We start from the raw sequence: 23,631 nt of genomic DNA, 5'->3' as shown, positions 1-23,631 counted from the left end.
TTTTTTTTTTTTTCTTGGTACCGGGGATTGAACTCAGGTCCTTGTGCTTGCAAGGCAGGCCACCGAACCGCTGAGCTAAATCCCCAGCCCCAATCAAATGACGTTTTGATTAATGAATAATCATCGAGTTCCTGTTTGACAGTGTTTTTTCTTTGTTTTTGGAGATATGGTCTCTCACTATGTAGTTGAGGCTTACCTTAAGCTCACTGTACCCAAGCTGGCTGTGAATGCTCAGTGTTTCTCCTGCCTCTTTCTCTCAAATACCCGTTTTACAAGTGTATGCCACCATTCCTGGCTTTAAACTGTTTGAAAACATAGGTTTGATACTCTGTCTTGGCCATGTGGTATCCAGAAAGTTGTTGCTTCTCAGAAATACCATTTTTCAGTAATTTCCAGGTAATTACATATTTATGACATAAATGGTCATGCTGTATAACGATGTTTGGGTCATTGATGGCCTGCATATATAGTCCCATAAGATTGTAATGAAGCTGAAAACAATTCTGTGACCTAGTACTGTATTTTTTTTATTGCACTATAACTTTTCTGGGTTTAGGTACATAAGAACTTACTGTTACAGTTGCCTGTAGTACTCAGTACAGTAACTTGCAGTTTAGGTTTGTATTCTAAGAGAGTAGTATGTACTATTATAGCCTATGTAGACTATACACCACTTATGTTTATTTAGGTGCAGTAATGCCCACATAGTAATATTGAGCTCAACAACAGACAACATGTATTGTAGTAAGTCAGCTAAGATTATAATGAAGTTGAACAATTTCTGTGGCCTAGTGTTAATAACTATGTTATTGTGCTAGCACAAAGCATTGTGTCTGTAATGATACTGGAATAAGCAAACCTATACTACCAGTCATAACAGTAAATTGCATATCTTACTATGTGCAGTGCACACTATTTGATAATAATACTGAAGCACTGTGCTGGTAATTTGTTATTACTATGCTATACTTTTTAGAATGTACTTCTGTTCACAAAAAAGTTTACTGTAAAAGTTTTCATGTTATATGTACCAGCAGCAGCTCTCACATCTCTTGATACATCATTGATCATGTGTAATGATTGTCTTACACCATCAAGGTGTGTGTAAATACACTGGTATTTATAGAGCAATGAAATCATGTCTATTTATCAAAAATAACCTCCATCATTAAGTGCATCATGTCTGTAACAATACAGTAGAAAGTTTAACCTTTACTCATAATGAAATAAAGCTTAAAGATATAGCTACATACTATATCTTTATAGTATACTAAATGAAGCTTAAAGGACTTGGGGAAGAGGATAATAATAATAATAATGGTCTTGTAGCCTTGATATATTACATAAGATGACTTAGATGGTTTTTTTAGTATAAGTATTGTATTGAAGTCTTTAATTGTATGACTTGAAATGCTACAATTTGCATGTGTCCCCAGTTATGTTTAGAATTTTTTTTTTTTTTTTTTTTGGTGGTTCCAGAGATCAAACTCAGGTCCTTGTGCTTACAAAGCAGGCAGCAGAACCATTGAGCCAAATCCCCAGCCTCTATGTTTAGAATTTCTTAAAAGATAAAATTACTTGGTTTGTTTTTATAGCTCTATTTCTGAACTTTTGTGTTGTGTATTTTTTATTTAAAAGAATCATAATTCTGCTGCCATGTTTATATAGACTTTGAGAAATTCATGTACCCTATTAAATCTGATCTTCCTGACTAGGTTGTCGAGGTGGATGTACTACTAGAAAGGCCCAGAGAGTTAAGTGAATTGTGCAGACTTGTAGAGCCAGCACTAAATATGATACTTGATGTGAGACTGATTTATTACATGTATTGATTTCTTTTGACAGTGATATTATACTATATACTAGATGCCTTTAAAGGAGAGAAATGCCTGAGAGATAAATAAGGAATAAGTGAGAAAATAGGCAAGGTAGAAACTGCTTTCTTTATATGAGTTGAAGAAGAGCAGTGATAGTAAAATTAAGTTGGCCCTTCATATCTACAGGCTCTCAATCTATGGATTCAAGCAACCATCTGTCAAAGATACTTAATAAAACAGGTTGCATCTGTAAAGAGCATATTTTTATCACTTGTGAAACAATATAGTGTAAGTACTTAATTCATATCGTGTTAGGTACTATCAGTAAACTAGAGATAATTTAAAGCATACCCAAGGATATGCACAGGTTCTACGAAAATACTGCACTGGTTGTTCATTTCTTTGTTTTCTGTACTGGAGATTGAACTCAGGCCCTTGCACTTGCAAGGCAGGTGACAGAACCATTGAGCCAAATCCCCAGCCTGTGCTGTTTTATAAGAGACTTGAACATCTGGATTTTTACTATCCTCTGGGGTCCTGGAAGTAATCCCCCATGAATAATTCTAAGGGATATCTGTACCTATCACCTTGTTTATTGAGCTTTGTTCTAAGCTTTATATATGTACTATCCCATTTGATTCTCTGCCGTAACACTGTCAAATGGGTACTATTTTGCCTTTGATGCAAAAATTGAGGTCCAGAGAGGTCAAAGTCAAATTAGCCCAAGATCACATACCTGGTAAGTGGTCAAGTTGACAGTCTGACCAAAAAGTACACTTAATTTCTATGTTGAGCTGCTTCTCTATATGGAAATGAAGGATTATGCAATTAATTAACTTCCTCAGATCTTGAAGGGGTAGCTATATAGTCTTCCCTTACCTAAGGAAATATGTTCCAACAATCCCAGCGGATGCCTGAATCCTATATTTCTTCTAAATGTCCTGCCATATTGCTCCATAGTGCTTTCAGTTGTCCGGTAAAATGATAAGGTTCTGTTCCACACAATGTCATTATGTGCAGATATCATCTACCTTTTATCTAAATGTTTCTTATCAAAAATTGATAAAGGCAATAAGGTTAAATGATTTTCCTAGTTGGGGGCATAAATACTCCATTTAAAGATTCAGTTTTTGTGCATAATCACAGTTTTTTGCACTTATTTTAGATTTACTCAAAGTAGCCTAGTGGTGTGTAAGACAGTTTTTTTTTAAAAATCCTTAACCTTTCCTAGGCTGTATCTTGTAGAGTTTGACTTCGGCATATTTAAAAGAAAGCCACATAAAGAAGCAAGAATGAAACATTAAGGTTATCAACTTGAAACTACATGCTTTCACCAACAGTAATGTTTTTTATTTTTATTTTTATTTTTTTGGTACTGGGGTCAATCTTGGGTCCTTGCACTTGCAAGGTAGGTGGCGGCATCACTGAGCTAAATCCTTGGCACCAACAGTAATTTTTAAAAATCATCCAAATTTAAGACCATATTTTTTCAGATGATTCTCTATAAAGCTAGACAAAAGATGGGTTATTAATTTCTTTCAAGGAGGAAATACTTTAGTTTATAAATTGTGAAGACATTCATGTTTTCTTTGTATATCATAGTAAAAGTTGATGAAGTTTATGTTTGTACAATTTACTGCTATTTATAGCATTGATGCTTTTACTTTTGTTCCTTTTATTTTTCATCTTAAAACTGTGTATAGTATAAGTGAAACATAGTCATTCTTGTCTTTCTGGAATGCTAGTGACTGAACTAGTTATGGCATCCCCTAGGTTTTGCTCATTCATTTTCCTCACACTTGTGAGTCTTCTGAAAAAAATCTTGATAATTGGCTTGATGATTAGGAAATAAAAATGTACATAGAAATTGTTTTGTATAATGTATGTACAAATGGTTAACCTCTAATTTTATAGCATTTTACATATTTGCCAAAGTAGTTTAATGGAATTTATAAAGCAGAATGTGTTTTGAATTTTATAGTATGCTTTCACATTAAGCTGTAAATTACCACTGTATAGCCTTAGAAGTGCTGTTGTTCATAAAATTAATAAATCAGCCACACACAAATACCACGAGTTCTCAAAAGATGAATAATATGAACTAGCGTGACAGATCCTCTATAAATGGGGAAGATAGCCAGTGCTGAGATACTATTATGTTATGTCTCCCTAAAAATGAGGAAGAAGCCTAAATAGGAAGTCTGACTCTACAGTGTATGTTGAAATGTCTAAAAGCTGTGTACTCTTCATGTGAAGTGAGCGGGTATGCCTACCAAACAAAAAGGGACAACAGAGTAACTTGAACATTGACTTAGGTTATTGGGAAGAGGGAAGAACAAATCACTTAAAGGATTTAAACCACAAACTGGCTCCTCTTAGGACCGTATAGCCTAGATTCCCATTAATACTGTGGTGTTCAAAAAGAATAGGTAACTTTAAAAAATTTTAATAGTGTCAGATTTTTGGTGTTGTCAGGTGATTGGTATAGGTCAACCCAAGTCCTCTGGAAGAATTCCACTTCCAAGACAAAGACTGTAAAATGTAACCCCATGTTTTGTGTGTCCTGGAACTAATACAAGGAAATTATTACAATAGTTCCACAAAGTAGATTTTTCAGGCTTTGGGAAACCACACTTTCTGTTATGCTCAAGCCTCTACAGACAGTCTAAATTTGTCATTTTGTATACTTTTCATGAGATACAGTATTTTGCATATTGTTGTTTTTGTTTCTTGGTTTCATCTTCATAACGTCACAGTTTTGATTAAACATTATTAATGACCTGTTTACTTTTAGAATATTCAGTGGTACATAATTTAAGAATTTCATAGATGAGTTTGCCATGTAAAACAGGCTTAATGAGTTTCCATCTTCCAAAATTTATAGGTATTACTAATGGAAAGCATAGCTTTTCACTTGCTGTTAAATCTCATTGCATAACCATGAATTCCACTGTAAAGGAAAATTTTTAGATGTTTTAAAGTTTGAGCTGTGAGAAGGACAAGAAAGAGACAACTTTCTTAAAGTCTGTATGTTCTATCATTTGCTATCTTGTTGTCCTGATTTAATAAAACTTGTTATATGTAAGGGTTTTTTGGCTTGTTTTTTTTGAATGAGATTTGGTCTGTTATAAAGTGAGAAAATTTCCACTAGAAATCAGTTTCTCTTTTTTAGTGTTCCGCATGTTACATCATGGAGATTGTTTTGTTTTGCTTTGTTTTTGTTTTATCGTACTGTTTAAAATGCCTTTTCATTCTTCAGAGAAGTTACTTTTTTTCCTCTTAGGTTTTAAAATTTTAATTTCTGAAATTAACTTGGAATTCTACTTTATCCAAAAGTAGAATTCTAATTCGCACTTTTGATTTTAAATGTAAGCCATTGTGAAACAAATTATTTCTCTTGTCTCTGTTGCCCATCATTCTTCTGTATTGCTTTCCCCATATAGCCAGTCCAGATTCAATTTACTTTGCCTTAGCCTAATGCAAAATTGTGAGAATTTATTTGTTTGGAATATACGTGGGCTACTAGTGGTCACGAATCTATGGAACGTGTGCCACAGCAGGTTGTTTGTGTCATTGAAAGTTCTAAAAGGTTTGCCATCACTGGGCTAGGAACGGGCCTGATTCTTTTTCATTTGATGTATTCATCCACCCTACCCATCGCATGCAGATAAGTGTTTTTTCTCTAAGCTCAGTCTTGTTATAGAGAATTGTCAGTGAAGAATCCTCTGTCCCTTGGTGGGGGCTTGTCATGTATTCCAGGTATTCACAGTTGTATTCACAATTCAGTTTTTATCAAAAAGTTGTTTGTTGATGTTTAAACAGTTGATTGGGTTTTTGTTGTGGTTTTTTTTCCTTTTTTTTTTTTTTTTTTTTTTGATTGGGGGGAGTGCCACTTGGACAGGAACTTGCTATGTGGTTCAGACTGGCTTTGAACTTTTAGTGGTTCTCCTGCATCAGCCTCCCAAGTACTGAGGCTACAGGCATGTGTTACAATACCTGGCTTCAACAGATTGATTTTTTAATTCATTAATTTCATACTAGTTCATTTTACTGGATACTTTAGCCTCGTTTGGCTTTGTGAGTTGATTTTGACACGTAATTCATTATGATTGTTTTTGTCTAACTTTACTAAGCTTTATATGTTTCTATTGATCGGTATGCTTTTGCTTTTATGTTCCTATTTCTTATATTGTTTAATTTGAAACTTGAATAACTGATTGCCTTGTTCCAGTACCTTTGGTTATCATAGGTAATTTGTCCCCTTCCTGGTTTCTTTAGATCCTTTTGCTATTCATATTAAAGTCTAAATTGTAATGTGGGACTAAACTAACGTCATTTAGCGTTGGGTCATATCCTTTAGAACCTGAATTAATTTTGATGATTTTCATTCATATGTAGAGAAGATTAATTCATAGAATTGAGTGGTAGTCATTTATTAAGTAGATTGAACTCTCAAATACAGTGTTCAAGAATACTTTTGTTTGCAAACTCTACATCTGATGACATACGTGGCTGCAGCCATCTTTTCCCTCACAAAGACACATTTTCCAAAATCATGGAACAAATTATATTTGTGAACCAAGCTGTCACTGTTATCTTTAAGAATTTATATGTGTGCTATAATATACAAGAGAGTGGACAGATGGTATATTCTTATACAAGAAAGTGGACAGATGGTTTATTACTAAAAAGTTTGTTTTCTTATATATTTGTAAAGTCACCTGTTTAGATTTTAAGCACTTTTGATCTGGGATTTTGAAAAGAACCGGGTTATTGTATATTTTATTCAATACAGGCACTAAAAATCAAAGGAGAACAATATTGAAAAACTTTTACTAGATTTTCTTCTTGAAAAAAGGAAAAAAAAGCCCTGAATGTTCACTTAAAACTAAAGTGAAATTAATATTCTTAAGTTTAGGCTAGAAATAATATAATAGTTTATACTTTTATATTTACTTGTTAAAGGTAATTTTTTCCATGCACACTATAAAATGAGCATTAAAATAGATCATTGATAGAGTACTTCATTCAGCAAGCACTTACTAAGCATACTATATACACACGATATAGCTTCAGTGGATTTTATTAAGTTATACAGAGTTTAACGTCATATTAAGTGTATAGATTAAGTGCATAGTACATAGTAAACTGTTTTAACTTCTGTTTTAGATGCCTGGAATGATGTCTTCAGTAATGCCTGGAATGATGATGTCTCATATGTCTCAGGCTTCCATGCAACCTGCCTTACCGGTAATATTGTGAAAACACTATTTTCTGTGATGTTTTGATTACTTATAGACAATCATGTTAGTTAGCCTTTTAAGTGGCTCTGGAGAATTTAATGCAATATGGAAATTGAGAGCAGACTTTTGGATTTAGTTTACATAAATTGAAATGACAGGTATTTACATTTTCCCTAATATTAAAAAGTAAATGTTTATTGAGTGCTAATTAAAAATTGATAAAATACTGGATTTATAACTCACAAGATTTGATTTGCAGTCTAAATTTCATTGAAACTTCAGCTGAAAATATTTGAACAGACTTACTGTCCCCATTGGGTAGCAGTACATAGTTCATACTCTTATCAGTTACTGCAATCTTCAAATTAGTTTAACTTCTTTAGTTCCTGATAACCTAGTGGTTGTATTGAACAGGTGTGACATATTCTCCTAGGGTGGTAAGTTTGCAATGTTTTATACAAAACTCTTATGGCATATATATTTTAAAATACTGATATTGGAAAGTAACATTTGCAATACTGTATGTTGTGTAGAAATTTCCCGTTGGGTCTGGAGCAGTGTCCTCTAGTTTCTGATGGTAATATTTCTAATAGTAAAACATAGATACTCATTCTGAGGTGGGATGAAGAGTGTAAATAGTTTGAATTCACTCATGACAGATTTTGCTACAATAATGAGCTTTGTTACCATTCAAAACTTGGTTTGCAGAGCTTTGTGGGTTTCAGAATTCTGAGTAAAAGTTTGTGGATCTGTGTATACCTGATGACCATAGAACAGATCAAAGTGCTGCATACAGCAAGCTCGGAGAATGAAAACCACTAAAACTTGTGCAGAGAGTGTTTGTCTTAAGCTTGAGAATTATACATAGAAGAAAGGGACTGATTCTCTGTGCTTCATTAGTAACATATAAAAATTGGTTTAAATGAGGTAGATGTTAATAATTTCATTTTTCTTCTTACAGCCAGGAGTAAATAGTATGGATGTAGCAGCAGGTATGTATATACTCTGTTGGTGAATTTCGTTTGGAGGGTTACAGCTATACAGTAATGAGAAATAAAAGCAGTGTCTCTTGAACTTTATGATTAGTTCCTCATGTCTTTTCATTTTTTTGGCAATAGGAAACAAGGATAAGCATATATAGTTGAATTCTTAAGAAATTACAATAGATTAAGGTCACAGGTTCTGGACCAAATTTATTGTGCAAACAAGTTTTGATTCCCAGAGTGATTTCAAGTTTTATAATTAATGTAAACATGTAAAATCTAAATTTTACTTAAAGATAGAATTTATGTTGAAACATTACATGGTCTGAATTTCATTTTTTTAACGCTAGACTTGCAGACATAGTAGGTGCTAGAAAATATTCATAGAATGAATGAACTGATTCTGTAGTTTTACTCTGCAAACATGGGAGTAGGGTAGCCGCTACATACAATAGATATGGATTGTTCTCTTTCCTTGGTGTTCTGATCGACTTGATATTCATTTTTATGTTACCTCATTGGCCCTTGTAGTATTGACATGTAAGCTCCCCCTTTTTTTCTTACTCCCAATATTTGGTCATTTTGACTAGTGAGACTTTTATGTATAGTAGTAATGCTTCAATTATTCATGAATAAGGAGTTTTCCATGTAAATTAAAATTCTGGCTGCTGAACTTTATTCCATGACTATATCAAAATTTTTGTTTTGCTTTAAATGTTACCTGTTGAAACTTGTTTAAGACACATGCTTTTCTACAAATTGATCTTTTTAAAATGTTTCACAAATGTCATTATTTACACTAAAATGATGTTCTGAAATACTAAATATAGTTTCTAAAATCTCTTAAATATCTATACTTGGGTACTATTACCTAAGTAATCCTGGAAAATTACATTAAGTTTTCTTTTTAATTACTTTTACAATGTTTTGCTTATACTGTTTATATTCATAGTAGCCTTTTTTAGTGTTCTTTGTTTGTACAATCTTTGTTTTCTTGTTATGTACAGTTTCAGCTCTCCACAGTGTCAGTGTCATAGCCAATGAGGTTTGTCGAAGGCATGATTATTGTTAATTGTTACGTACAATTTTAAATTAACTATTTCTAAGGTTAGAGATAATTTTCACTAATGCATTTCAAAATCCCTTACATCTTAAAAAGCTTTCTGCAGTATAGAATAACACCATCTAATAGAACTTTCTGCAGTGATGGAAGTTTTCTGCACACTGGACTGTCAAATACAGTAGCAAATAGCCACATGTAATTATCGAGTATTTGAAATATGGCTAATACATTTGAACCAATATTTCTAAAATTTTTACTTAATCTCAGTTTAAATTTTAATTTCAACAAAAATGTGTTGTAGCTAATTGTACAGCAGCACAGGTGCAGAATTTAAGATAGTTGAAGTTTCCAGAACTGTAATGCATAGGATTACAGGTCAGAGGCATTATTGTGCTTTTATAACATATATAGCAAAGAAAAAAGAATTAGGTGAGTTAGGCACCTATAATAGCAAGACGAGAAACAACAGAGGTATACTTTAGCTGGCTCCAAGTGAATTTTCAGATTGAAAGTGCGAGTTACAAAAATGCTTTGCGCTATAGATGTTCATTTGTGGGAAAGAAAACCAGCTACACACTTCAGATGGGAAAGTTCCATAATATTAGTAAGGATAAGGAGGAATAAATAATATGAATTAAAACTGTTAAGACAGGAGAGCGTGATTTATCACTATTTTATCTTTTTTGTCTTTCAGGTGCAGCATCTGGTGCAGTAAGTACTGTTCTAACTTTTGTAATAGGTATATTTCACTCTAACCCAACTTCTCTTCTAAACATAATCTCCCAAATTAATCTATAGTTTCTAATCCCAAAGGTTGAATATTTGGTTTATTTTAAAATTAATTTTGATGGGACTTACAAGAAAAGTTGTAAATACTGAGCTGGTTACTTTACAAACACAGGAGGTTTCTATAGATCACAGTTTTGGAGACTGAAGAATCCTAAGATTGGTCCACTTCATCAGTAAGGCTCTGGTAAGGCCACGTGGCTACTTCACAATGTGAAAGAAAGCATTACATAGGGAGAATACCTGCAAGAACAGTATGCAATGTGTGTGGAAGAGATCATATGGTGAGAGAGGTAGAAAAAGGTGAAGCCAGGAAAGATGGAGTTGGTTTCTGACAAACTCACTCTTGGGTTCCAATTTAGTTTCAATAGAGTAAGAATGCACTTGCTAGGAAAAGTGGGTTCACTCCTCGTAGTGACCTCTTAGTCACATCTTACAGGCACCCCCTCCAACATTTCCACATGGGGGACCAAGGTTAATGAGGAGAAATCAGACCCAAACCATAGCAAATGGTGATCATGTATCAGTCCTTGAATACCTTCCTTTGAATTAGGATTCTTTCTAATTCTTTGAAGTAGAAGAAACATAGCATATGTAGATACACAATAATTACTAATCTTGTAATTTTCAGTTAAATATTACATGAGGTTTTTTTATGTAGAAAATTATTTATTGTTTATTTGTTTATTACTGTGAATCTGTAGACTTTAATACCGCCCTTCTGTATCTTTGGGAAATTGGTTCTCAGACCCCAAGTGGATACCAAAATATTGGGATGCTCAAGTGCCTTATATAAAATGGCATAGTATTTGTATATAACTTGCACATATCCTCAAATATATTTTAAATCATCTCAAGATTATTTTAATACCAAGTATAGTATAATTGCTATGTAAATAGTTGTGCTATATGGATTAAGGAATAATAATTTAAGAATATGTTTCTACATGTGGAGTCCAGACTTTTTTTTTTTAGAACAGCATTGTTTTTTGTTTTTTTTGGTACTGGTGAGGCAGACAGCGGAACCACTGAACTAAATCCCCCACCCAGGGCATTTGTTTTTTAAAGGTAGTAGTAGCTTTGTATCTTTTGCTGATACATCTGTATATAATAGTCTTTTAAACACTTCTGTTTTCCATATTTTAGGAAAATAATGTTAAGCTTGGGGCCCCCACTGAAGATGGCTATTTTATTTTTGTTAGTTATCTGCCTCGAGGATTTTCATTTTTTGCTATTCCATAAAAAGGGAAGGATTTATATATACTTGTTTAACCACATAACAGTACTGAAAAAATAACATCCCACAATTCTGTTTTTCAGTGTTTCGTTTTGTCTTGTTTTGTTGTGATTTTGGGTGGGATTGAATCCATGGCCTTATTCATGGTAGGCAACCACTGTTGCACTGAGCTACACACCTGGCCCAATCCCACAGTTAGGGTTGAACAAATACAGAAAGCTTTGAATTGACTACAAATATATTAGTATTTTATATCTTAGGGGAAAATTTTTAAGAACCTTATTTAATGTTTATTAAAATGTTTATATCTTTTGCTTTAAAAGTTAAAATGTCCACCTCAGTACCCTTTCATTGAAGAACCTGCTTTTATCGTTTGAAAAAGATATACCTTCCTGTTTTTCCTGTTTGTTTATATAACATAGATTTACTAAGAGGAAAGAAAACAAAGCACATATAAGTTAGAAGAATGTAAAATTTACCCAGAATAAGGGAACCATCACTTATTTTTCCCGTTTATAAGTTAACCTCAAAAAACTTTGTGGGCCAAGTATGGTGGCACACTCCTGAAAGGCTGAGACAGGAGAATCTCCACAAGTTCAAGGCCAGTTTAAATTTACTTGACAAAACCCTGTCTCAAAAGAAAACAATCTGTGTAAGCCACCTCCCAAATATAATCATTTAGATATCATAAAGAATTATTTGATATAGATATAATTTATTTAACTATTAAATGTTTTGTTATCAGTTCTTTAAATGTTACAGATACTCTTAGTTAGTCCTGACTTTTGGATAATTTTCTTGGCCTGTCATTTGTTGATTTCACAGAACTTGTCACAGAAGTGTTAGTTTCTGAATATCTTGAACTTTTTACAAAGATTCACCCATCCTTTAACATAATTCAGTTTTGTATGTGTTCTTGTAAGACTGTTGTTGCTTTTTTACTATTTAAGCTTTTGATTCTTATCTAAAGACAGCCACATGTATCATCAGTCTCATTTAACTGAAATCTTTTTTTGTCATAAATTAAACTTTTAGATTCTGGCATCTAGTTCAAGTTTTTCTACTCCACTGGCTGTCTCTATTTCTATATTTTTGATCCAGTATTATGCTTTCTTCCTATAGGAAGAAGGCTTTAGTATTTGTTTAATAAGGCAAGTTTTCAAGGTTCTTAAATTGTTTTCTTGGCTGTTTTCAGGTAGTAACATAAAAATCTTCTAAGAAAATTAAAAACACATCCTCAAAAAAATTGATTTTTTTAAAAACCTGAGATTATATTTAATTCATTTGAGTTTTGGGAGAATTAACATGTTCATTTCTGTTAAACCTCAGCAAAAAACACTATTTGATTGAAAACATTCTGTTAGTTGTTTTCTCTTTTGATTCCAGCCCAAATTTGGTCATTATCTTTGCTCTGTTGGGACCCTCTTACCTTTTCTTCGCATTTTTTCCCATCTACCCTCCCTAGGATAATGGTGATGTGTATGTATTGGAAAAAGCTTATAAAAATTTTTGCATGGTTTTGTGCCTGCTTGTGTTCATCTTATACATTGACATGTCCTCAAGGGACATGGTAGTTAGGTCTTCTTTTGCATATTTTGTGTTATCAGAGATTTAACTCTCTCCCTAAAAATCCTGGACATCCTTCATTGTATTAGTGTAAGAATGGTGTAGAATTGGTACTGTTTTGAATCACATTGTGCTTTTTAATTGAAAATTTGTATATGTGATCCTGTGTCTAGTAAATTTGCTGAGCAGTTTTTGTCTCCTTAAAGCTGTTATTTCTCTTTGTCATAGGCAGAACCTTCAATACTATACTGAGTAGTAACAGTGGTAAACTTACTCTTCCCTTAAATGACTATAAATTTCTCTATTAAATGTGGTGTTCAGTATAATTAGATGGTGTATAACCTGTAGTAAAATAAAGAAACTTTCTTCTGTTCCTAGTTTGCTGATAGAGACATTTTTTTCCCTAGTTTGCTGATACATTTTTTCCCCCAAAATGGCTAAAGTTGTTTAATTTTTTCATATACTTATTGGCCATTCATGCTTTTTTTGAGAAATAATCATTTATTTATTTGCCCATTTTTAATTAGGTCATTTGTTCTTGGGGCTCTAATTTCCTTTTTTTTTTTTTTGAGACATGGTCTCACTATGTAGCATATACTATACTGAGTAGTAACAGTGGTAAACTTACTCTTCCCTTAAATGACTATAAATTTCTCTATTAAATGTGGTGTTCAGTATAATTAGATGGTGTATAACCTGTAGTAAAATAAAGAAACTTTCTTCTGTTCCTAGTTTGCTGATAGAGACATTTTTTTCCCTAGTTTGCTGATACATTTTTTCCCCCAAAATGGCTAAAGTTGTTTAATTTTTTCATATACTTATTGGCCATTCATGCTTTTTTTGAGAAATAATCATTTATTTATTTGCCCATTTTTAATTAGGTCATTTGTTCTTGGGGCTCTAATTTCCTTTTTTTTTTTTTGAGACATGGTCTCACTATGTAGCAGAGACTGACCTGGAACTCACTGTGTAGCCCAGGCTGGTCTCAAACTCATAGCAATCCTCCTGCCTCAGCCTCCCAAGTGCTGGGATTACAGGTGTGTACCACCACACCCAGCTCTAATAATGCTTGTTTGTTTTTTGAGACAGGGTCTCCCGCAGGGTAGTCTAAGATGGCCTTGAACTCACTGTGTGGCGTGCTGGCCTCAAACTCACAGTGATCCTTTTGCCTCAGCCTCCCAAGTGTTAGGATTATAACCATGCATCACCACACCCAGCTTTAATACATTTTTTAAAATTCCCTAATGCTTTTATGTATCAGCTAGGATAATTATATGATATTTATCCTCTAGATTGTTAATGTATAAGTACAGAAATTGTTTTCCTGACATTAAGCCATCGTTATATTCTTAATATGAACTCTTCTAATATGCATGTTTAAGGTGCCATATTTCCCTGAAAATAAAACTGAATCATACTGCTTCTCAGCCTTGTGGCTAAGATCAAGTGAAGACGGAGTCATATTTTTGCTCCAAAAGACACAGCAGAACTTATTTTCAGGGATGTCTTATTTTTTCATGTATAACAATCTACATTTATTCGTTTACTCATTTATAAAAATTTACATTTATTCAGATATAGTCATGTTATCTTCGGGAACATTGTCATAACTCCAAACCCCGAATTCCAGCCTGAATTTCCTGCAACTCTCATTTCCTATAATAACGTTGGCCCTAATTTCTCATGTCCAGCAGTCGAGCTCTGTTAAATGAGTGCTTCTTGTCCGTGTAGCCTGCTCGTAGTGCATTAGCAGTGCAGCTGTCTGTGACTTTTATCCCATGAATTCTTCACACAAGTCATGACTTCTTGCAGGCTGGGCTTCATAAAGTTTTATTAAATCAAGTGTTAAATGAAGACTAAGGAGGCAGGAGTGGCAACAAAAATGATGAGTTCAAAATGATGGTGCACACAAAAGTAACAAAAAGCTGTAGGCACTAAAATTCAGAAAACGTTTCATTTCACAGAAGTGCAGTAAGTACATCCATTACCACAAATGATGTGTTGAATTATGAAGATTCGTATTAGCCACAGCCATGTCCATTTGTTATCAAGTGTGCATGTTATTCATCCGTTGTCTCTATACTCTAATTGGTCATTCAGTAAGTTTCAAATTCATCTGTTTACAAAGGTGGTTATCTCTTGTCCAAAGGCACCTGCTTGGGTATTTACAAATAGTTGATTATAGCAGGGCATGGTGGCTCATGGCTATATACCCAGCTCTCAGGAGGCTGTGGCAAGAGGATTGCATGAGTTCAAGGCCAGACAACAGAGTGACTTCAGTGACAGCCTGAGCTCTATACAAAAAACCCAAAAAGTTAATTATACTTTGTTATTATTTAACTATTAATAATATTATTTATCTTTAGCTTTATATTATAAAATCCATCTTGTGTTGAAACAGATGTACTAAATGCATCCATCTGACTGATAATTTTTACTGGGGCTATTTTTAGGGCAGGGCTTATATTATGAGCATTGTGAAAAATCATACTAGGGATTATTTTACATCTTATTTTGAAGAAAATGTGATATGTATATATTGACGTGTGTTTTACTTTATAAATTCAGTTTGTAAATACCTTATTTAGATTCTTTTTGCTTTGCTTTTTGTCCCTAGAACAGCTTACATAAATGCAAAATAATTTCATAATAGCTTGAAAGAACACAACTGAAAATAACTGGATCTAATACTTTTTGAGAATAGAGGTTTTTGATTACTGTTCTGTTTAGTTTCTTTAGTAATTATTGATCTACTTTAGTGTTCTATTCTAATTTTATTTTTGCAGAAATTATTTCATTGGAGTTTTCTAATTATTTAGTATAGGGTTTGAAATCATTATAGCTGTTCTCAGTCTTATTTTTTGTTGTATTTTTCTTTTTGTGGGGATGACTGTCCAATTTATTTTTCTTATCTTTATTTCCTCCTTAGTAATGTTGTTGCTCTTTTTCTAGCTTTTCATGTGCTTAGCTCACCGATTCACAGGCTTCCTTTTGTGTCGTATGAGCTTTAACTTACAGAGTTTTCATTTTCATTCTTCCTCATAATTATCTTTTCTTTATCCTCCATTTGATTTGTTATTAAATGGCATGTTTTTGTTTGGGCCTTTCTTTTTAAAATAGGTGTGTGTGTGTGTGTGTCTGTCTGTGGTATTTTTCCCCCCCTGTACCGGGAATCGAACTCAAGACCTTGAGATTGTGAGGCAGGTGCAGTGCCACAGAGCTAAATCCCTGGCCCGATTTGTTTTAGAGCAATTTTAGGTTTACAACAGCACTGATACTTCTTACCCTCCCACATTACTAGCCTCCCCTATAAGTAACACCCTTAACTCAACACTGAAACATCATTTTCACCTGGAGTTCATAGTTAACTGACGCATGTTTTCACTCCTGACGCTGTACACATTATGGATTTTGGCAAGTGTTTAATGAAACATACCTAATATTACAGCATTGTACAAGTACTGTAGTTTCACTTCCCTAAAAAAGCTCTGTGTACCATTCCAACTCTTAGCAATCATTAATCTGCATACAGTGGTGCCTCGGTTCACAAACTTAATTCTTTCCAAAATTCTTAGGTTCGTGAACTGAGGTATCACTGTTTTGTCTCCATAATTTGACATTTTTCAGAACATAGGTGGTTGATTGAAAACATAATATGAATCCTTTTATAATTGGCTTCTTTGAGTTAGTAATAATGCATTTAATATTTCTCTATGTCTTTTAGTGGCTTAATAGCTCTTTTTTTTTTTTTTGAGCTCAGGATCTTGACAGGCATGAGTGGGCAGCACTGGGCCATCCCTGGCCCTTAGCTTATTTCTTTTTAACACAATAATAGTCCTTTGTCTGAATATGGTATACCCTGACTTAATTACCCATTAAACGTATGGAGGGGATCTTATCCAAGCTCTGGCACTTAGGAATAAAACTGCCATAAACATTTGGGTGCAGGTTGTTTTCTTGCATAGTTTTCAGATTGTTTGAGTATCATGAAACTCATTTTCTGAATAGTGTAGTAAAGGTATGCTTAATTTAGTAAGACTCCACACACTAGACAGCATAGCTTCTAAAGCAGCCATACCATTCTAAATTTCTGTGAGCAATGAATGAGAGTTATTCCACATCCCTACCAGGCATTTGGTTTTTATTGGTCTTTTGGATTTTTGCAGTTTTACAGTTCTATAGTGATATATTTAAATTTAATTTACAGTTCCTTAATAATGCATAATGTGAGGTATCTTTCCATGTTTGTTTACCATGCGTGTCTTTAGTGAAACATTTTTTAATCAGATTATTTTCTTAAGGGTTTGTTAGATATTATAGATAACACTTTTATCAAATGTCTTTTGCACATATCTTCCGTTACTCTGGCTTGACTTCTCATTTTTCCCAGTGTCTTACAGAGCAGAAAATTTTAATCTTCATGAAAATTAAATATTTCAACCTATTTATTTCACCGATTATACTTTTGTGGGTAGTTTTTCAATAAGCTGTCCTTTTGCATTATAATCAGAACGCACAGGCAGGCCTGCAAGATTCTTTGAAGTTTCTTTTTTTTCTTTTTTAGAAATTTTTATCTGCAAGATATTTTGAATCTTGCCATATCTGATTTACTTAAGATAGGTATTCAAATCCTTAAGTAGAAAATGTAAATCATCATTTTGTCCCTGTATTTTTTTGTTGCTCTGTTTTTCAAGGTTAAATTGCCATGAAAGTTCATGACAAGTGTTTTGATCTGTTAAGTTTTACACTATACAGTGTTCTTTTTCTTTTATGGCTTCAACTTTAAATTCTGCTTAGGTGAGACAGATAAGTAGATAATTTTGTACAGCTGAAGAGTGATTTTTATGCATTTTTTAATTAGTTGAAAAAGACTCTGCTGTGATTGTGCTTTTCAAGTCTAATATTTAACTTTCTCCTATTCAGGGTGGATGAGAGCTTTTACTCATGCAATGCTTAGATATGGCCATTTTTTTCTGTTTCATTAAATTTACCTTATACCTTGTATATAAATATGTATATGTATAGGAATGTTTGTCTCTTACATGAACAACATTGAGCCTTTTTAAAAATTTTTGAGACCAAGCCTCACTTTGAGCCCAGGTTAGGCTCAAGCTTGTGATCCTCCTGCCTCAATTTGAGTGCTCAGATTAGAGGCGTGCACCATCACACCACGTTAAGTGTATTGGATTTCCCTTTTTTTTTTTTTTTTTTTTGGTACCAGGAATCGAACCCAGGTCCTTGCTCTTGATCAAACTCAGGTCCTTGTGCTTTCAAGGCAGGCCACGGAACGGCTGAGCTAAATCCCCAGCCCCACCCACTGTTTTGAATACCTAGTAATTCATTCACGATAACTTGTAAAACATTTCACCAACCTTAATTTAAAGTGTCATTATCTAGTGATGGCTCAGATATCATTAGAAATAATTTTGGTAGTTCTTTTGGAACCTTGATTAAGGTTCATATTCTATATGAAACTAATTTCACATAAAACTTTCTTACCTATCTTGTTTTGAGGTACTTGGATTTACATTTTAATCCCTGTTAAATTTCATCTTGTTGGTAGTTAAAGTCTGTTTGTAACCCGGAAGCTATTTTTTCCAGTTTTGAGAGATGTGTCTTTATGGCTTGCCAATTTAGTACTTTATCCAAGCGCATATACTCATTTTGGGGGTTAGAATAGGTAAATGCATTATCATTCAACTTAGGTTAGCATCTAGTTCATAACACTGTGTTCTCTTTTATCCTCTAAATTCGTATTGCTAGAGAATTGTCTTATATAAAAAAGTTTAGAATTTACACCTCACCCCACCCCACCCTCATACTGAGACTGGAACTCAGGACCTTGCACTTGCTAGGCAGATGTGGTGCTGCTGAGCTACGTCTCCAGCCCAGATTCACTGTTCTTAAAAGAATACTCATGTCTAATTCTACGAAATGCCCTCCTACCTGAATTGATCCACACTACCTTTGAAGTTCTTTTTAATTGTTCTGCTTTTTAGTTCTTCGCTATTTCCATCAACATGTTATTCTAAATGAATTTATACTTTGATTTATGGTAAATATTGCCTTGAAATGAATGATGTTGATATTCAGCATGTTACATAATTTATATCTTTAATATTTTTCTTCAGAAGTCAATGTGGACTGAACATAAATCACCTGATGGAAGGACTTATTACTATAATACTGAAACAAAACAGTCCACCTGGGAGAAACCAGATGATCTTAAAACACCTGCTGAGGTAAAACTTTTAAGGACTTGAAATCAATATACTGGAACATAGTTATTAGAATCTTGTATTTGGTTATCCAAAGAGCATTACTCCTTACATGTTAGAGGAGAATCTATAAAGAAATTCAGAGCAAGTTAATACAATCACACTAATCAACAATAATACAAATGGTTTTCTTCTGTAGACTAATTTTATATAATATTTCCCCTTTTCAGAAACATAATCTAACAAAATAAAGTGAAAGTGTTGAGAAACAGGCTTTGATTCCCCTTTACTTTTTAGTTCATATTTCAAACTCTTCTTTATAATGAAACATGGGTGATTTTAAATGATTACCATTTAGTTCTTAAATTTTTCAGAAGAATTTGGGGTAATGAAAATGAAATTAAATCATCACAGCAGTGTTTATGAGAAGAGGATGATAGATAGTTTTTTACTGTACTCATTACCAATTTGTCATTGATGGTTATCTATATATATTACTAAGACATTCAGGTTTCCTGTTACTTTATTATAGTACTCTTAAATTTTATATATCAAGTTCCAGTTAAATTATACCTATGTTGTTTATTGATATAAGGTAGTTTACATAGGGTTGTAAGAAAATATTAAACTAAAACTTAAATATGACTAAATTAGATTTTGCTCTCCTCCAAATTACCTTTTTCCTACTTAGTATTAGAGATGCCTTTGTTAGATATTAATAATAATTTTTGCCTCAGTTATGGTATAAATGGAAGCACACGGAATTTGGAATTCGAGTAGATCTGATTATGCATCTTGCCCCTGCTCTGTAACTTGGGTGCATTACCTTAAATGAGTTCTTTTCTCCAAGTAACCACCATCATTGCTGATGAATATATTACTATTAACCAAAAGTTTTTTCCTGTAGCAACTGTTATCTAAATGTCCTTGGAAGGAATATAAATCTGACTCTGGAAAGCCTTATTATTACAATTCTCAAACAAAAGAATCCCGCTGGGCCAAACCTAAAGAACTTGAGGATCTTGAAGGTAAAGTGAGAAAAATTAAATTTTTTGATGTAAAGTTACTATATATGTTTATCATTTGCTTTGAAAAAATCCTTCCTGAATAGGATTGTTCAAAGACCTTATTTTTTAAATTAAATAATTAGTACATTCTAAATGGTGTAACAGTTTTATGGGCTCTTATGTTCTTGTTGCTGTAGATCTCAGTTCTATAGATTTTAAATAGATTTTTATTTGATTTGATTCCACTGAAACTAGGATACCAGAATACCATTGTTGCTGGAGGTCTTATTACAAAATCAAACCTGCATGGTGAGCTGCTTTGATAATTCATTTTCTGTCATATTTAACATTTTTAGAGTATGTCACTAATGTTCACTAACCATAATTGGATAAATCTGCAGTGAAAAATATCTCTAATTCAAAGCAATCCTTTCATTTAAGGGTTATATTATAAATGAGCTTGTAGCTTTTAAAGTTGTACTTTGGTGTTTTAAGAAAACCATTACTGGGAAATTGAGCAAGAACTTCACATACAAAGTTTCTAAATCCCGTTTAACCATTCAATAATGGGTAGTAGAGAGTAGAGCAACTTGCATATTCATCAGTTTGAGTTTTATTATTATGTCAGCCTACCTGTAATGCTGATTTTATTTTAGCATACCATTGTGTAATAGCCATTATATGCTTGTTAGGGAAAAATAAAAATAAAACAACCACATCTCACTTATAAAAAGATTTTTTAAATCCCTAATTATTTAATACTCCCGAAATCTAAGAAAAATGTATCACTTAATATAAAACCCAGGACTTAAAGTTATAAAGATTATGAGCATTGAGAATTTAGCTATTTGTAGCTAATAGAACTTGGTGTTATAAACTGTACCAGATTAAAAGCAACAGATCATAGTAAAGTCAGTAGGAAAGTGGGATGATACTGGAGGAAAAGAAAAATTTGTTAAAAGGAATTGTCATTTTAAGTATACTTAACTTTTCCATGTCCACCTCATTAGTTTAGATCATCATTGTATCAGAAAAATGTTAATATTTGATTAATGATGACAGATTTTCAGAACTGTTTTCCCTTTAAGGCTAATAGTTTTTAAGTATTTTTATAAAGAGTTAAGCTTTTGGGCCGGGGATTTAACTCAGCGGTTTGGTGGCCTGCCTTGCAAGCGCAAAGACCCGAGTTCAATCCCCGGTACCAAAAAAAAAGAATGATGATAGCAAAAAAGAGCAAGTTACAATTCCATGAGTCACTCTAACATTTAGAGGAGAAAGCAGATAAAGGAATAAAAAAAAAAAAGAGTTAAGCTTTTATCATCAATTTCATGGGGTACCTCATTCCCTGGTGATGCTGAATAAAATATTTTTTGGCACTACCAAATTTAAAATTTACTTAAAATAAAAAACTATGATTTTTTAAAGCTCAGTTTAAATTATCTATACTAGTATTGGCCAATAACAATATTGTAGATAGGTAGATTTCAAGTTCTTTTATTAATAGCATATCAAGCTCATTTCTGATATAACCCTACTACCAGTAGTTGATGTGCATAGCTATCTATCTACTTGTCAATGCTAGTACTTAAAAATGTTCTGGAATTTCATGAGTTTGAACCCATTTACAATACAATGTCTTTTAAAAAACCAACAAAAGTCTCATCCCTGGGGAAAAAATACTATGTTACTCCTGAAATATGCAGATTTTAAAGGAATGTGCAAGGCTCTCATAGCCTTTGATGAAATAAACTTTCCTAGTAACTTTTCTTTTTAGTACTTGTTTTCATTATTTAATAACTGCTCTGAAAATGGAGCAAATGTTTGCTCTGTAAAAGTGATTTTTGAATTTTTTTTCAGATGGTAAATTAAATCTTATTGTATGGTTGTTTCTTTTTTTAAGTTGTGATTATATTTTAAAACTCAGTCGTAGATGACTTTTCTTCTTTTCTCTTTAATAGCCATGATCAAAGCTGAAGAAAGCAGGTAAGTAGATTTGGAAATCAATTTATATTTATAAATTTAATCTCTCCTATAGCATACGTTTCTTAGGTGTTAGCTTTCCTCACAGTATAAATATTACTTAATATGTTAGCCCCGGTGGTTGCATGTCTTTGGCGGATTTTGCACAGAAGAAGTAAGGAAAGGTTTTTACTTAAGGTTAGTCTCTGTTAAAGAAGTAATGTTTTAATTTTAACTGCATGTTTTAAGAATTAATTTTTATAAAAACCTCCACAATTTGTTTTGAGTTCATTTGGGAATAAAATACAGCTATGTATGTCCTCCTTTATATGTTTCCTTCAGGTAAGTACAGAAAATTTTAAATCTTAGAAATTTATAAATCACATTTCATAGTATAACAGTCTACTAGATGGAACGTTTTCTAAAGTAATCATAGGACTTTGGGAAATGTAGACTCTTGCATGAATGCCTGTTACACATGATCATGAATGCTTCACTAATTAATTAAAACAAAGTAATGCAGTAGTAGCTGAGCATGGTGGCACACATCTATAGTCAAAACTACTCTGCAGGCTGAGGTGGGAGAGTAGATCACTTTAGTTTTCAAGTTGGAGACCAGCATTGGGCAACATAGCAAGATGGTGGGTAAAGGGGAAATAAATACTGCTTCATTTTTTTATTTTAATCTTTTTAAATAACTTACTAATTTTCCATCACTGCAGTTCTTTTTTGCCCTTCTTTTATTAATCATTTGATATTAACATTAATTTAAAAACTGGATTTATTTAGCTCTGTAATTAATGAAAATGACCTGTTTTCTCTCTTTTTTTAATGGATAGCAAACAAGAAGATTGCAGCACATCAACAGCCCCAGTTCCTACAACAGAAATTCCTACCACTATGACCACCATGGCTGCTGCAGAAGCAGCAGCTGCTGTTGTTGCAGCTGCAGCTGCTGCTGCTGCAGCAGCTGCAGCAGCCAATGCCAATGCTTCTACTTCTACTAATACTGTCGGAACTGTTCCAGTTGTTTCTGAGCCTGAAGTTACTTCCATTGTTGCTACCGTTGTAGATAATGAAAATACAGTAACTATATCAACTGAAGAACAAGCACAACTTACTAATACCACTGCTATTCAGGATCTAAGTGTTGAAGTATCTAGTAATGCAGAAGAAACATCAAAGCAGGAAACTGTAGCCGAGTAAGTATAGTAACTTCAATGCTGAAAATCAGTGCCAGATTTAATTAATAATAAGAAATTCCAATTTAGTAAATGGCTATTAAATGTGCTTTAAGTACAAATGTTTTAAGAATCAAAATTTAAATTTAGAAAATTGTTCATGATGGCTTGTCATGCCACCAAACGTGTATAAAACTAGTTCACAAAAGTTTTAGGACATAGCTGAAAATGAATGAGTTGCAAATTCCTTTAGAATGCCTAGCTATGTCATTTGAATGCAGCATTTGCATTCAAAACAAATGCAAAGTTTCATTATGTTTTAAATAAAGAAATGGGTATTGTTATTTGGGGTTTTGTTTTGTTTCATATAGCTCAGCATAGCACTGTGAGGAAGTGGTTTGATACTGAACAAAGAGATCATCTATAGTGGCGTTTGGGAATATCCTATCAAATAGAATATAGTATTAAAGTTGTTCTGTTTCTTCCTTGGTTATTGGTGTCAATTGATTTTCAACTCCCTGCAAATAAATTTTAGAACTGCAACTAAACTTTTTGGAGGAAAAGGCGTCAC

The 23,631-nt window shown here is 33.1% G+C and overlaps 1 protein-coding gene across 10 annotated transcripts in view; it reads left to right on the top strand.

The window, feature by feature from the left end:
* Nucleotides 1-23,631, top strand: part of Prpf40a (pre-mRNA processing factor 40 homolog A) — a 51,039-nt gene that overhangs the window by 8,260 nt on the left and 19,148 nt on the right. For 6 of the 10 annotated variants that reach the window (XM_033757243.1, XM_010641410.3, XM_033757248.1 and 3 more), the window contains 8 exons: nt 6,987-7,067; nt 8,022-8,052; nt 9,801-9,817; nt 18,827-18,937; nt 19,821-19,941; nt 20,176-20,229; nt 21,879-21,903; nt 22,719-23,081. In XM_033757243.1, coding sequence (XP_033613134.1) covers nt 6,987-7,067; nt 8,022-8,052; nt 9,801-9,817; nt 18,827-18,937; nt 19,821-19,941; nt 20,176-20,229; nt 21,879-21,903; nt 22,719-23,081 — 803 coding nt within the window. The remainder of the gene's footprint in view (nt 1-6,986; nt 7,068-8,021; nt 8,053-9,800; nt 9,818-18,826; nt 18,938-19,820; nt 19,942-20,175; nt 20,230-21,878; nt 21,904-22,718; nt 23,082-23,631) is intronic. The other 4 variants (XM_033757247.1, XM_010641409.3, XM_033757246.1 and 1 more) reach the window with 1 other exon arrangement.

This window comes from Fukomys damarensis, unplaced genomic scaffold (assembly GCF_012274545.1).
Source record: "Fukomys damarensis isolate Sample0158 unplaced genomic scaffold, DMR_v1.0_HiC HiC_scaffold_29, whole genome shotgun sequence".
Classification (NCBI taxonomy): domain Eukaryota; kingdom Metazoa; phylum Chordata; class Mammalia; order Rodentia; family Bathyergidae; genus Fukomys; species Fukomys damarensis.
This window is presented reverse-complemented; position numbering and strand designations above follow the sequence as displayed.